Source organism: Fusarium odoratissimum (genome assembly GCF_000260195.1).
Source record: "Fusarium odoratissimum NRRL 54006 unplaced genomic scaffold supercont1.14, whole genome shotgun sequence".
In the NCBI taxonomy this organism is placed as follows: domain Eukaryota; kingdom Fungi; phylum Ascomycota; class Sordariomycetes; order Hypocreales; family Nectriaceae; genus Fusarium; species Fusarium odoratissimum.
Window position 1 is genome coordinate 347,525 of NW_022158700.1, and position 15,177 is coordinate 362,701.

General features: G+C 49.0%; 4 protein-coding genes across 4 annotated transcripts; 3 read left to right on the forward strand and 1 right to left on the reverse strand.

Moving 5' to 3' along the window:
• Positions 1–82: 82 nt before the first annotated feature.
• On the forward strand, positions 83–3,856 carry FOIG_08941 (ATP-dependent RNA helicase DBP3). The gene is made up of 3 exons (XM_031209099.1): positions 83–1,706; positions 1,753–1,865; positions 1,912–3,856. Exons 1-3 carry the CDS (start codon positions 213–215, stop codon positions 2,063–2,065), a joined length of 1,761 nt encoding a protein of 586 aa, XP_031061136.1. The 5' UTR covers positions 83–212; the 3' UTR covers positions 2,066–3,856.
• On the reverse strand, positions 1,547–3,863 carry FOIG_08942 (oligosaccharidyl-lipid flippase). Its single transcript, XM_031209100.1, has 2 exons — positions 2,222–3,863; positions 1,547–2,164 (listed from the first exon to the last, which is right to left on the reverse strand). Exons 1-2 carry the CDS (start codon positions 3,772–3,774, stop codon positions 2,092–2,094), a joined length of 1,626 nt encoding a protein of 541 aa, XP_031061137.1. The 5' UTR covers positions 3,775–3,863; the 3' UTR covers positions 1,547–2,091.
• Positions 3,864–4,474: 611 nt separating this feature from the next.
• Positions 4,475–5,760, forward strand: FOIG_08943 (uncharacterized protein; the record flags this gene model as incomplete). Its single annotated transcript, XM_031209101.1, has 2 exons — positions 4,475–5,104; positions 5,153–5,760. The coding sequence occupies 2 exons, from the start codon at positions 4,475–4,477 to the stop codon at positions 5,750–5,752; spliced, it is 1,230 nt and encodes a 409-aa protein (XP_031061138.1). The 3' UTR covers positions 5,753–5,760.
• A 2,735-nt stretch (positions 5,761–8,495) lies between these two features.
• FOIG_08944 (uncharacterized protein) lies at positions 8,496–10,718 on the forward strand. The gene is made up of 4 exons (XM_031209102.1): positions 8,496–8,786; positions 8,840–9,165; positions 9,225–9,685; positions 9,740–10,718. Exons 1-4 carry the CDS (start codon positions 8,680–8,682, stop codon positions 10,466–10,468), a joined length of 1,623 nt encoding a protein of 540 aa, XP_031061139.1. The 5' UTR covers positions 8,496–8,679; the 3' UTR covers positions 10,469–10,718.
• Positions 10,719–15,177: the final 4,459 nt, after the last annotated feature.

The window sequence follows — 15,177 nt, forward strand, 5'->3', positions numbered from 1 at the left end:
TTGAGTACGTACCTTCCCGGGGACAACGGAAAGTGGGTCTGGACAGGAAGGCGAACGGATTTGTCTTATCGATAAGAGATTTTTTGCGCTCGCTCTGTAAAACATCCCACCCATTTTTACGTCGCAATTTGTTCCCAGCCATTCTGCGATACCCTCGACCGCTATTCGTACAACTTCCCCCCCCGGTCGAATATCACATACAATCTTTCACAATGGCTGCTACAAAGCATCTCCTCGCTGACAGCGAGGACGCCGTCGTCGACCGACCCTCCAAGAAGACCAAGGTCACCGACGTCGACGAGAAGGCTCGTTTGAAGAAGGAGCGCAAGGAGAAGAAGAAGGACAAGAAGCGCAAGACTGAAGAGCAGGAGACACCTGCTGGAAAGACTGGCGATTCTGAGGCTGAGCGTGATGAGCGCAAGAAGGCTAAGAAGGAAAAGAAGAAGGCGAAGAAGGCCAAGGCCGCTGAGGAGTCTGTTGAGACTACTGAAGCTGCCGAGGAAGCTCCCAAGGAGAAGAAGTCTAAGAAGGAGAAGAAGGTCCCGGTTTCTTATGAGTCTTCTGACGACGCTTCTCCCGACAGCGCTTACGTCCAGACCATGAGCCTCTCCAACGTTCCTCAAGCCGAGATTGACGAATTCCTCTCCAAGAACCAGATCACCATCACCGACCCCAAGACCGAGACCGTCACTCTTCGCCCCGTTTTGGAATTCCACCAACTTCCCGCTACAAACCTCCTTGAGAAGAAGCCCTCGCCATTCGCCAACTACAAGGCTCCTACGCCTATTCAGTCCGCCTCGTGGCCCTTCACGCTCTCTGGCCGCGATGTTATCGGTGTCGCTGAGACAGGATCCGGAAAGACCATGGCTTTCGCTCTTCCCTGTGTTGAGGCTGTTTCTGATATCAAGTACAAGGGCACCAAGGCCGTTATTGTTTCGCCTACACGAGAACTTGCCATGCAGACCTATGAGCAGATGGCTTCCGTGGCTGCGCTGAACAAGCTAAAGTGTGTGTGTCTGTACGGTGGTGCTTCCAAGGATGATCAGCGAAACCTTCTCCGATGTGGCGCTGACATTATTGTCGCTACCCCCGGTCGTCTTAAGGACTTCATGTCTGATGGAACCGTTGATCTTAGCCAAGTTACTTTCGCCGTTCTCGACGAGGCTGATCGTATGCTTGACAAGGGTTTCGAGGAGGATATTAAGCAGATCTTGGGTGCTTGCCTTCCCCGCGAGAAGCGCCAGACACTCATGTTTACAGCTACATGGCCTCAATCCGTCCAGACCCTCGCCTCTTCTTTCATGGTTACCCCCGTAAAGATCGCCATTGGATCTGGCGGTAAGGAAACAGCCGATGGATCTGTTGAGCTGCAAGCCAACACAAGAATTACACAGCGAGTTGAGGTTCTTGAGCCCAGAGAGAAGGAGTTCCGTCTGCTTCAGCTTCTGAAGGAGCACCAGCAGGGTAAGCAGAAGAACGACCGTATCTTGGTCTTCTGCCTGTACAAGAAGGAGGCTACACGTGTTGAGAACTTCTTGAGCCGTAAGGGCATCCGCGTTGGTGGCATTCACGGTGATCTGCGACAGGAGCAGCGAACAAGGAGTCTCGAGGCTTTCAAGTCTGGAGCTACTCCTGTTCTTGTTGCTACTGATGTCGCTGCTCGTGGTCTTGATATTCCTGAGGTTAAGCTCGTTATCAACGTTACAGTATGTCCAACCCAAATCGCCACCCGACGTTCGCTAATTTGTCTAGTTCCCCTTGACCATTGAGGATTACGTCCACCGCATTGGCCGAACAGGCCGTGCTGGTAAGACTGGTGAGGCTATCACCTTCTTTACTGTCGAGGACAAGTCGCACTCCGGCTCGTAAGTTCACAAACCCTCTGCGATAGATCCATACTTACATATTCAGGCTCGTCAACATTCTCCGAGGTGCCAACCAGCCCGTGCCTGAAGATCTCCTCAAGTTCGGTACCACCGTTAAGAAGAAGACTCACGACATGTACGGCGCTTTCTTCAAGGATGTCGACATGAACGCCAAGTCGACCAAGATCACATTTGATTAAGAGAATTACAACTATTATGGGGAGCACTATTGTTTTGCGGCTTTGCGACCGCGGACCGAGTTTAGACACTCGAGGATAAAATGGCGCTCGAGGACCAGGCTGCGATGATTAGATGTTGTTTTCAAAAAGTTTGCTTTGGGAATTTGGTAGACGTACATTAGAAGCAATAATGGAATGGCGGAGCCAGCGATCTTGACGAGAGATTTGATCGGTTGATCTGCGTTGTCTACGACTTTCAGTTGCTTGAGAAGGATAGCTGTAGCGATTGAGACACCGAGTGTGCTCTCGGGAATAAGTGATTTGATCTTGAAGTCGGTTCCATGTCTTTTGAAGAAGCGCTTGATGAATGCTCCGCTCCAGATGATGCGACACCCCATATTGATGATGTTGGCTAGTACGAGACCGATAGCACCGAGAGGGTAGATTCTCATGAAGAGGAAGGCTGATGTGGCGAAGATGACTGAGAATGCACCCATCCAGACAGATTGGATGTGAACCTCGGCTTCAGTAGCAACTGACGCCACGAATGATTCTGTGAGACCGTTAAGACCCATGAAGGGAATGTAGAAACAGTACGCTGCAAGCACATCACCTGCCCCTGAGCCAGCCCACTGCTTGCCTGCCACAATAGCCAGAAGAGGCGGAGCAGCAAAAGGTCCAAGACTGATGATGATTGAAGTCAAAAGGATGTACAGGCGAAGCAGAGTTTGCAGATTCTGCTTTGCTTCTGTCACTTCCTGAACTGGCTTACCGCCTTGTTTGACAGGTGTTACAGATGACAGCAAGCGAGAGAAGTAACTTCGGCTACTTTCTTCAACAGGCTGGAAGAGAAGACGGGCAAGAAGACTTCCGTAGTTGTTTGCGAGAGCATATGCGCCTTGGACGCTGGCTGATGCGAGAAAGGAGATGAGAAATGTGTCGCCTTGGGTGAGGAGGTGCTTGACCACGCTCTGGGCCATCATGCTTCCTGCGAGACCGATCGTTGATCGGTCGAACATGGAGGCCCAGAAACGGTTATCCTTCGAAGCGATGGTTTTGGGGAGTAGTGAGAAGCCGATTGATGAGGCGAGGCGATATCCTGAGACGAGGTAGACGAGGAGTAGTGAGACACCATAGGTAATCTGTCCAAGGGCGAAAGGCAGCACTCCGATATCATTGTGCTTGGATGCCCAAACAGCAGATCCAAACACAACGATACACCTCAAAAACGTAGCAATCGACTCAGCAGCAGCTCGTGTCCCAAACTGCAGCCTCGTCTGCATGAGAACAAAGCACGGCTCCGACAACAACTCCACCATAGCCGCAAACCCATAGAGATGCAGCGACTCAACCAAATACGGCGTAGCAAGCGTAATCTCATTCGCATACGCAAGGTACATCCACCCCAACCCAAGACTGACAAAGCTTCCCAGTCCAATAGCGAGATATCCCAGATTCACCACAGCTTGACTCTCCTCTTTAGCCTGCGATCCCGAATCTCGTCGTTGAATAGCAACACGAAGACTTTCGCGTGCGAAGAAGAGAACTGAGAGGTAGTATACCTCGAGTTGAGTTGATAGGCCTAGTAGCGGTGCTGTGAGATACCGCAGGAGGAGTTGGTTGGCAATGAAAGTTATGAGACGGGAGGCGAGTTGGAGGATAATTAGGAGGGAAGCGCCTTTGATCATTGAGGGCGCCGGAGGGCTTTCTTTTTCAGGGGAGGGAGACATTTTGGCGGTTGGGGAGAAATGAGCGATTGTGGGTGGAGGGAGGATGTGATGGGGTTGAAGATGAAGATATCGCGGGTTGTTTGACACGTGTTGATGGGAAATGCGGATGTCTCAGTGCTCCAGTGGATTACAGTGGGTGCTAGGGGTGCGGGAGTGCTAATGCAGGGCGGGACCCGCCTGGGAGCTTTTCGCCTTGGCACCTGATATAGGGTGCAGGAAAACAGACTGATAATGGAATATATGCCAAAATAAAATCATCAAATAGCCTCTTAAGCTTATGAGAATTTACCTAAATATTTTTGGTTATTTATAGTTTAGGACTTCAGTTTCATTTCCTCCCCTAGATATCCTCACTCAGTGATTGACTTCACGTAGATACCGCGAAGCTTTGAGAAGGCTATGAAGGCTTGTAAGTTACCATGCCCAAGGGTCGTGGTCGAAAGTACCTACCTGTATCTTGATGTTATGGAGGTCAGCGACTTCCATAGGTTGCGGCTGACCTGGCTGCAGAGGTTCTTGCTCAAGGACTGGGCTTGCCAAATATCAACCCTGTTTCCAGTTCCTTCCCTTACGAGCCAGTTGTAGCATACCTCAGTCCATCCAAGCACGATCTAACTGAACACCAGCATCCGTTTCCATTCATCTTCATCTTCATCATCCACAACATTCGTTACATACTGCATACCTTACATCGAAAAATATGGGTAAGAACAAGAACAAGAACAAGAACAAGACAAAGAATGGTGAGCAGCAAGGAGAGGGCAGCAAGAATGCCGCAGCCTCCCAAAAAGGCACCCCAACCACTACCGAAGATGTCCAAGCAGCTCCTGACATGGACTGCCCACCATATTCTCTCTCACCACCTCCAAATATCCCCTTGGCAGTTCAATATCACAGAAACATGGTTTACCACCTCCTACAAGCAAACATCACCCTTGAAGATAAAGAAAGAAGCGTCTCTGATGCTTTTGTCACGACACGAAATGCCTCTGAGCGAGCGGCCGTGGAAAGAATCGCCACCTTCTTCGGTATATCTCCTGGCGTTAAAAAAAGTACCGTATCCGATGGCTCCGAGCAAGACCTCAATGAGAACATCAGAGCCTTCATTCGAAAGGGCGTGCAATCTGGGCGTATTACAGAACAAGATATCAAAAGTTTCGTTACTGAGCAAATAGTACCCTTTGAAGGTCCAACAAGCTACGCTGCTTTTTCTCAGATTCAAACATACCTTGCCCAGTGCGGCGTACCTTTTGTTCATCACCAAACATCTGTTTCTGGGTGTAGCGTAAGAAGCTACATGGCACAGAAGGTCCCTAGCGAGATCATCGAGGTCAACGAGAGCCCCAACACGTACAAGATTACCAATGCCGAAGAGTAGGATTCTCAAACCGGGGGCATGGTCGACAACCCCGTTCACAAGAGCGACAAATCTGTTGAGGAGGAAGTTGAAGTTGCAGAGTCCGATCAGCCAGAGCATTCCAATCCCGAAGACACAAACTCCATCAATGCCAATTGCAGCGGATATCAGGCTCAGGAAAAGGTTGACGATAGATCGCCTGTAAGCGACGTGGCTTCTAAGGAGAAGGTTGATGAGGGTGATGGCCATGGTTCTCAAACCATAGAAGCCCCCCAGTTAGACGGCCTCGATGCTCAAGATAAAGAGCCTGCCGTAGTTGGAGAGGATGAATCCTGCGGTAACGAGCCCAGGTCGGATACTATCGGCGAGTCGGACTATGATGCGTACGAACGCAAAACCCTCGAATCGTGTGAGGCGGCAGTGGAGCAATCCAACTTTCATAAGCAACGCGCTCAAGAGCAGCTTGAACATGCGACGTCGAAGATTAGCCAATGCGACGAGATGGCTCAACATGCAGCAGCTCTTAGACGCCTGGTAAAGCAAAGGAGGGAGATGGAGAACCAAATGGATTATCACGAACGGGAAATCGAGGATCTTAAGGTCTCAATTCAAGAGGTCTAGCAGACGCCACATAGGGGGTGGCAGAGCTCTACTGATTGAGAGTGTTCTTGGGAACATAATAAACGGGTTGAAGCCAAGGTCATGGCTCGAAAAGCGCAAGGTGTCGGTTCTCGCTCGGGAGGAAAGCGTATATCGATTTTAGTCTATCATTCAGCGGAAGAGGTCATTGGAAGAAGATTTCTCGGGGCGTCATAGACAAGTCAAATAGACGATGAAGAGACGAAGCGATGCAGTTCACTCTATCCGTTTCGTTGATTGCACATTTGAAAGTGACGTATAATTTTGTACCTGAAGCGCCAGAGGTTTTAATGGGAGGCAAGAAAACTGAGGGCCTCTTTTCTTGATATAGATACTACCTAGGTAAATTTAGTATAGACTTAGAAAACCCTTTAATGACTCGTTTTCAACACCCAAGTTTATTATTGGAAGTTCTCTTGCTCCTTTGAAGGATTCCAACGTCCATCAACGCCGATAGATCAACTCCAGAGAATCATTGCCCTTCCTGTCATCAGGTGCCTAGTAAGTTGCAATAAAGGATTCGTTTCATGTAAGCGGAGGAACTTCCCCAGATCCTACGGTAACATGCCCAACCCCGCACAAGCACAGAAGGGCAACGTTATCGGTGATCCAAGGGACAGTACTCCGTCCGGAGTAGGCACAGCCAATTCACAAATGTTGGAGATGATATGGGGTGCCCATGGAGAAGCATGCAGTCATACAACTCGGGGGTTGCAGTCAAACATTAGCGGGACGTGTTAAGCATTCAACGGTCCGACAAAAGAGACTAGACTAGGAAGGTCGCAGTGATAAAACGGACATTGTATTCGTCCAACGGTGATTATCCCCTCCCCCGCGGGGATTGTCATAGACCCATGGACATGGAGGATGGAGAGACATACATACCAATCGACTCCATAATACCGCCGATTCGAAAAATGAAGGATGATTGTATGAGTCGAGTATCCCTGCTCATACCTTCGAGGTCTCCATATCGTGATGCCGGTATCCGTGAGAAACGGTGCAGATCTCGGTGCTTTTGCTATCAAGACTTGGCGCTAGGTGACATTACCGGTCCGACAAGCTAGTGACCAGGGTTGTGTTATTGGGGTGGAGGATTGAGTTTTTGGAAATGGACATGATCATCAACTGACAGAATGGTCTCGCCCCGACATGCGGGGTTTGGATTCTAAGCGATGCTGATGCTGATGGCTCCATGGAGTGAATGTCTGGGGAATCGAGTGGTTTGTTAGTCGAGAGACTGTTGAGTTAGTGTTGAAGAATCAGCCGCTGATCAGTCGACTTTGGGTGTAAGATGTACAGGCTTTCTCGCTAGCAATGATTCTCAACATATCGTAGTAGTTCAATTGAGCTCTCTAGGAACCTGTACCACGACAGATAGTGCTCGGCACAACCTAAGACCATCAATCGCACACTGCGAGGCTGCAGATTCATCATGGCAACACCAAACTCTGTATGCATATTGTTGAATCGCCAGCATAAAGTTAAGGTTATGCCCTGAACAAGGGTTTCCCATCCTCTTCTCCAACCACAGCAACAGCCACCAATTCAAGCTACAGCTCTGCCGCCTCACACACCTTCAGCCTTGTAGCGCCAAGCGCCTCACTCTAAGCGAGGCGCGACGCCATTCTGCAATCACAATAACGCCTGAGATTTGTTTCCACATTCAATGCAGGTTTTTTATGATGTGATGGTATTGTTATGGTAACTCGTAAAGGTGAGCTGAACTGAACTGAGCTAGAGCTAGAGGTTATTATTAGAGTAGACGTGAAAAGAAAAAGAAAAGAAGTGTTGGGTCTGAATGCCCTCATGAAAAGAAGAGCGACCTTCCACAATAGGGCCGAAGTGGTTGATGGTCTTTGCGCGCGCTACTTGTGAAGCCGCCGGCTCCGAAAGCGTCACCAGCGAAGTTGGGCGTCAGCTGCTTAAACACCTTCTCACAGATGGCTCCTAAACACGCAAACACCATCAGTGAATTGATACTTTTACTATTGAAAATTACTCTCTCTTGTAGCCAGATGTCTCTAGTTTCTTGTCGTGGCAAAGGATATCGTCAACTAAACCCATTCACCAAAGTTAAACAAACTTACCAAAAATGGTAATGGGCTCTTCGGCATCTGCGTCGCCGAGCCGGCCTGGCCCGGCTCTTGGCTCGGGGGAAGAGATATCCACTCTTTAACTTACAACCCCAGGCCATGGGATATGTACTCCAAATACCTGAATGTGGAGATGAGTCCGTTAAGCACGAGGGCGCCGAGAAAAAAGACCTGGGGAAAATGGAGTTCGTTTGGGGAAGCTTGTTTGCTCTGACAGGTTCCACAGCCCAAGACGACGAGATTGTTTACACATAGTTGTAACGCACTACATCTTTTACTATAGCTATATCAGCATATGGAATAGACAAAACGCCACCATCTACCCGTCCTTTTTAGTTCAAGCCGCTCTCCACGGCGAAGGCGTTTTATCTCCCTCGCCAGTGACGACACTCCTTGAGGGGGAGGGAAATAAACCACCACCACCACCACCACCACCACACCAGGACTTTGCTGAACCAATGAACCACATGACCTCCTCACCCCCAGCTTAGCTTTTTTAACTACACCATCGTAAGTTGATGGTGCGGCTGCTCCGCACTCCACTAGCTCGGACAAGCCGTGGAATAGCTTTAGCTCCAACCTAGCTTTTTAGCTTCTGGGGGGAGGTAATGTTACGCAAGAGGTTTTGGTTATGCAGGTTTAAGTATAACAACACAGAAGCTTATGATGCTTGTTTGGGGTTTAAAAGGAGACAATCTCCCGCGTTTGTTAATGGGCTTTGTTCTTCTTTTCTATCATCACACACACACACTTCACTTGTTTATACACTCTTAGTTCTCATTGCACACTCTTGCTTGAGTGTCGATCTTCATTATGAACGCAATTCGAAGGGCATCCCTCAGCAAGCCCGAGGAGGCTGGCAAGGCATGGCCTGCTATCGCCATCGGCTTGTTTGTCGCCTTTGGTGGTGTTCTCTACGGGTAAGTCACACTCCCTTTCACCTGAAGATCCATTGTGAGGTTAACAATCGCAGTTATGACACAGGTACCATCTCTGGTATTTTGGCCATGCCCTACTGGCAGCGACTCTTCAGCACCGGCTACACAGACTCCAAGGGCAACCCCAACATCACAACGGGCCAAGAGTCCAGCATCGTCTCCATCCTCTCAGCCGGCACATTCTTCGGCGCTCTCTCCTCTCCCTTCATGACTGACTACATCGGTCGTCGTCCCGGTCTCATGATCGCCACCTGGGTCTTCAACCTCGGTGTCGCTCTCCAAACTGCTGCTACTGCTATCCCCATGTTCTTGGCTGGTCGATTCTTCGCCGGTTTTGGTGTTGGTCAAATTTCCGCTATTAGTAAGTACACCACATGACAGCTTCAGAGTTTCGGTCTAGGTAACTAACACGATTTTTAGTCCCCCTGTACCAGTCTGAGACAGCACCAAAGTGGATTCGAGGTGCCATCGTCGGTTCATACCAATGGGCCATCACAATCGGTCTCCTCCTCGCCGCCATCGTAAACAACGCGACAGGCAAGCGCAACGACACAGGCTCATACCGTATCCCCATCGCCGTTCAATTCGCCTACTCCCTCGTCCTCTTCGGTGGCATGCTCATCCTACCCGAAACACCTCGATTCCTCATCAAGAAAGACCGTCACGACGATGCCTCTCGCGCTCTCTCCAAGATCCGCCGTCTCTCCCCTGATCACCCTGCTGTCCAGGCTGAGCTCAGCGAGATCAAGGCGAACCACGACCATGAGATGAGCCTCGGAACATCTTCATACATTGACTGCTTCAAGCCTCCTATTCTGAAGCGCCAGTTCACTGGTTGTGCTCTCCAGGCTCTTCAGCAGCTCACTGGTATCAACTTCATCGTAAGTTCTCGCTTAACTATCTCATGGTTATGAGACATGGCTAACAAGCTTTAGTTTTACTATGGTACCAAGTACTTTGAGAACTCCGGTATCTCGAGCGGTTTCACCATTTCCATGATCACATCAGCCATCAACGTCGCTTCCACACTCCCTGGAATGTACGCCATTGACAAGTGGGGTCGTCGTCCTCTTCTCCTCTGGGGTGCCGTCGGCATGTGTGTCTCTCAGTTCATCGTCGCCATGTCCGGTACCTTCTCCACCGGCCAAGATAGCGCCGGAGTTATCTTCGTCAAGAGCTTGGCTGGCCAGAGGGCTGCTGTCTCTTTCGTCTGTATCTACATCTTCTTCTTCGCCTCAACCTGGGGTCCCCTGGCTTGGGTCGTCACTGGCGAGATCTTCCCTCTCCAGACCCGTGCCAAGTCCCTCAGTATGACCACCGCCACCAACTGGCTCTTCAACTGGGCCATCGCCTACTCTACCCCCTACCTCGTCGACTACGGTTCCGGCAAGGCCAACCTCCAGTCCAAGATCTTCTTCATCTGGTTCGGCTGCTGTTTCCTGTGCATCGCCTTCGTCTACTTCTTCATCTACGAGACCAAGGGTCTGTCCCTCGAGGAGGTTGATCAGCTCTACGACGAGGTCAGCGTTGCCCGAAAGTCCATTGGATGGAAGCCCCATGACACCTGGGAGCACCGCAACAGTGTTGCTGGAGCTGGTGGCAAGATGTTCAACGAGGGTCACGAGCAGGGTGAGGTTTCTCACACCGAAAAGAATGAGGTTTAAAGAATAGAATCTTGTAATGATATCGATTGATGAGGAGGATGTCGGTGGGATTACCGAATTTGGAAGTTCTGCTGGTCGGCGCTCCACATGAGCCGGCCGGATCGGCCCCACACGGTCGGAAGACTACGATTATGAGATGAGATAAATAGCTGATATCCATGACTTTATTACTTTTGTTCATTTGATCTCCGTCAAAGTGACCCCTTATATGACGTACAAGAATGCTTTGATATAGACCGGTATCAGTGCCTCTAAACTCACAGGTGTCCTTACGAAGAACACCTTACATCTTCTAAGTTTGTATCAATGTTGAAGCACAAAGTTTAGAGACAAACCAAGCACTTTATGTGCCCATTAAACATTACATACAGTCATTTAGTAGGCCAAGCAGTCCATTAGGTACACCATGGCGCCCCTCATGTGAGGCCATTCAGCCTCACGTGCAACAATGAATGAGGGACTTGTGAGGTGGATGGACATACGGACCGACGTCTTTATCATGGAATGTTCCCTTCAATAAGCTTTCGAAGACTAAAACTCGTGATAAAAGATTTCCATGGATGCTCAAGGCTTTTGTGAAGCCCAGATATCACGATGCTGAGCCCGTAGACTTAGAACTTATGACCAAAAGATTTATTCTAAGAAGCTTTTATGCCCTATCTTGCACTTGATATAAGCTTTTAATCAGCCATGTATCGAAGTGCCATTTATCAAGGCTAGCTGATTTCTACTCTGGTCCGCCAGATAATATCTGCAATAAAAATGACTCTAGACTGTCCCATCTGAGCACATTCTTTTCCATCGACTGTTAATATGCCCCTCATCTAATATGTTAATCGTCGAAATAAAAGTGAGAAAGGCCGACTAGTATGACATTTCCATCTTTTCCGCCTTCTTCTCCTTGAGCGTGGCAGTCTTGTGCTGCATCTGCCTACAATACACTTCAGTCGATCTCGCTGGTCGTCGTCTTGGTATCAGATCCATCTGGAGGGATAGTCAAAATAACCTCGCGAGGTGATTTTGTATCAACCCGTCAGGATCTTATCAGAGTATAAGGTTCTTCGAGTTTATCTCAGTGGCGAAGCTGAGAAGGGTGAGATTCAATATATCAATATCCATCATCGTGTATCCAGAACAGATATTACCTCATACCAACCTGCACGATCTGCTCGTAAAGAGAGTCTCCCATAGTTTCTTTCGGAGTCTATCACCACTTGCCCTCCCCATTCTCCTCTACAATTCCATGAAGTCGGAAAATTTGTAGGGTTATGGAGATATAGATATCGTCCATCTTCTGCGACGCGCTTTGCAGGTCAATGGAGTTTTCTGAGAATCGAATGGTCTCCCCCGTCGTATGGAAATGCCGTGTCTTCCAATATATATAGTATAGTCTTAGTGTGCTGGACAGGATAGCCATAGTGTTCTCGGTAGTGATCAAGGCTAAAGCTTTCGAACTTTTCCGGGTTGTCTCCATTCACTTACTGCTCGAATGAGATCTTGCCGTCTTGAGTTTTTGGCACTTAGGGAGTCAGAAGACATTTAAACTCTTTTGTCCTTTTTTCGTTTTTCTTTTTGCTTCTTTATTGCCCAGTCGTCGTAGTGTTAGGTCGCATTTAGAGTGCGTAGTGTATGTCGCTTAGCTGAGCGGGATCATTGCCTTGACGAGTGTACCAGCTGCCTCCTGTCCTACATAGCAGCGGATACTCCCATATCCACAGATGATCTGGTAATGTCATGAGCTCTGGAGTCGGCGGCCAAGAACCATGAATGGCCTGTACATGTCGAATTGGATAATGTGGCCGCGGCCTCTAAGCTTACACACAGTAAGCAAAGAGGAGTCAGGGCAAGCGCTCTTGAACGAAGAACTCGCTCTTGTCCTTGATTGTACCATCAGGTATCTCAACTTGAAGGAAGAACTGGTAATCCTCGGGGTAAGGGACATGGCTGATGATGGGCCAGGGACTGTGGTGGCAGTACCAATTTTGAGCAGCTCAAAATATCCCTGTCCATTAAAACCCCCATGATTCACAAGATCTCCCGGATGACGAATCGAAACTTCTGGAATTGTGTTCGTGGTATAAGCCCTTTTAGAATGAGGGAAACGTCCCTCGAGGGCCTATGCCAAACGTGACGAACTTGACCGCCTGAATCTTGGCCTGGTCTCACACGGTTTCATTGATGCGCCTTGGCGTTATGGCGGAGGAAGCATCCCCGTAGAGTCAGGGATAGGTGCACCGTATGTCGTAGTATTGTATCTTTGCTATTCAATAGAGTAATATTCTCCAATGATCCTCTTCGGCGGACCGCCAAAAGTCGGTTATGCGCTCTAAGCGTTGCTCAGCTACAGCCAGACTCTCCTTGAGCTCTTCGTGGAGATAAAGAGCTCGTTGTTGCTTTCACGGAGATGATCATTCTGGTCGTTCACGAATTGGTTCTCCTCCTGCAGAAGCTTGACGCGGTCCTACCTCCAACCAAGACAGGGGGCTAAACTCAACTGTCTTACTGGCAACCCAGAGCTGGAAACCGGCCCAGTGGCCGTTGAGGAAGATGTTCCCTCAGCTATAGCTGTAGGACCCACGTGTGCCTGGTGTGTTGGCTTCACGGCAGTTAGATGAGATTCGTCATTGTCAACCTACCATGCTCATTATATGTTGACACTCGCAAGTATATATATGCGCGCAAGATTGGCCCTTCAACTGTTCTTGAATATCGCGGCGTATTCTCTGTATTTGAATGGAAACTCCCAGCGGCTGAGATACCGTCCAGGTTGTGAAGGCCTAAGATCTTGCCGCCCTGGAAGATTAGGGAGAGAGCCTTTCGAGCTTCATTGTGGGTAAACTGACAAGATACATCTTGGATATGATAGGTAACAAGAAAAGACAGTTTGTAAAGCGACTTAAGGCGAGAAATTGTTTCAATACAAGCTATATTGTAGGCAGGCTGAAAGTGAAAGGCTCATAACGGATGTGCCAATTTGACAGCAATCGTAAATGCACTTATAGGTATGACAGGCACCAAACCCATCCTCTTGGATCATGGAGAATGGTCGAGTCGAGTCCAAAGTATGGATTGACGCTGTCCTTGTAAACTGCCTTTGTTGGTCCTCCTCAGCAGTATTCCTATGCGAATGCCACCGCAACTGGCCTTTGTTCATGCAGGCTATAGTGACAGGGAGAATACCGATAGACTCTGTCAAGACGCCGATGAGTATCAGCCTGTCGTCGGTGGAGCTGCTCTCCAAATAGTGAAGCCATGCAGACTCTTTTCCGACTTTGCTGAATCCGAGTCAACAGTGAGTTTGTACTTATTCACATATCTCATCAACCTTGTGCAATCTTTTGAGTCCTGGGCTGGCGTCGACTGGCCCCCTCCGTGCCAGTGCGCGAAACGGCGTCAACGTCTATAGACTTGTGGCCTGAAGACTAACTGTTAGTTCCTTTATTATTTCAAGTATTTCTACTGAGCTATTTATTAGTAATTTTAAAACTCACTGTAGTTATAATATTTACAATAGAAGCCTTAGCGGTGTTAGATGTTGTGGTGCTCTCGGCAGTAGGAGGGCCCCTGACAATAGCAGCGACCAGGATCACTATGTCACGCTGGGCTGGCGTTGACATTTACCCATCCATAGCATCCGACGTGGCTGAATGATCACTTGTTTTTGGTCCCGGTGATTAGTAGAACACTGCGGGCTGCGGCGGATTCTGCGACTGTTGCCTCGTTCTCTGCGTATGCTGCATAGGAGAACTCGTTGAGGTGAGCTCTGGGAGGATGGTATATATAATATTGAGGATCCCTGACTATCCGGCGATGAAAAGAACAGTTCGTTACTTCTTGACCCGTCTCAGATAGATCGGGTTTATATATAACTATGACTAGTCGAAGCCAACGTTGGCGAACGCTGCCGATGAGTGAGTGCCTCGACAGCCCGGCCGTGGAGGGTTCGGGCGGCATCTTGGTCGAAGATCCCGAGCTCAGCTCATATATAGGTTAGTGAAAGGACCTTATGAGAAAGACAGTGTGTGGCGTCTACGCGACAGACTTCGGCGAAGGCGAGTTGCCGGTTTCGCTCGAGGGCGGCGATCTGTTGTTTCATCGTTTCCTGGTTACGGCGATGGGAGAGCCTTGTTCGGTACGGACGCATAGACCTGGGTTGTTGGCTGCCCGCTCCTCGTAGTGGAAATTAAAGTTCATAGAAAAGGAAATCGACGATCTCGGGTCCATCTATAGAGTCAGACCGGCGCCGGACATGGACGGTATAGCGAATGCCTTCCTTGGCTAGCTGGTCTACTGATAGCTCCAGAAGGAGCCTCGTTTCTAAGTGATGAAAAGACTTAGTTTAGGTAAGTTTAGTATATCTTAGCAAGCCTTTAGATCAGTTTATGTTGGCATCCTGATTCAATGTTAAAAACTTTCCTAGTCCCTCAGGCTTAGTGGCATCGTTGCCTCCAGGTATACCGCAACGAGTCTTAGTTTGCTCATCATCTCAGAGGAAGAAATGGTTCCAATGGTCGGATTTAGAAACATTAAGCTCAGCCATAAGGACATAATGATCTAAAGCAACGGTGTACTTCTGACCGGTTTCTTTCTTACTACCAGCAGCCTACTTCTTGGCCTCCTTGCGGGCATTTCCCTTGAGACGACCGGAAGGCTTCTACTGGGCGGCTCAATAATTGTAAGTGCATGATAGAGCGTTTTGGTCTGGGTCA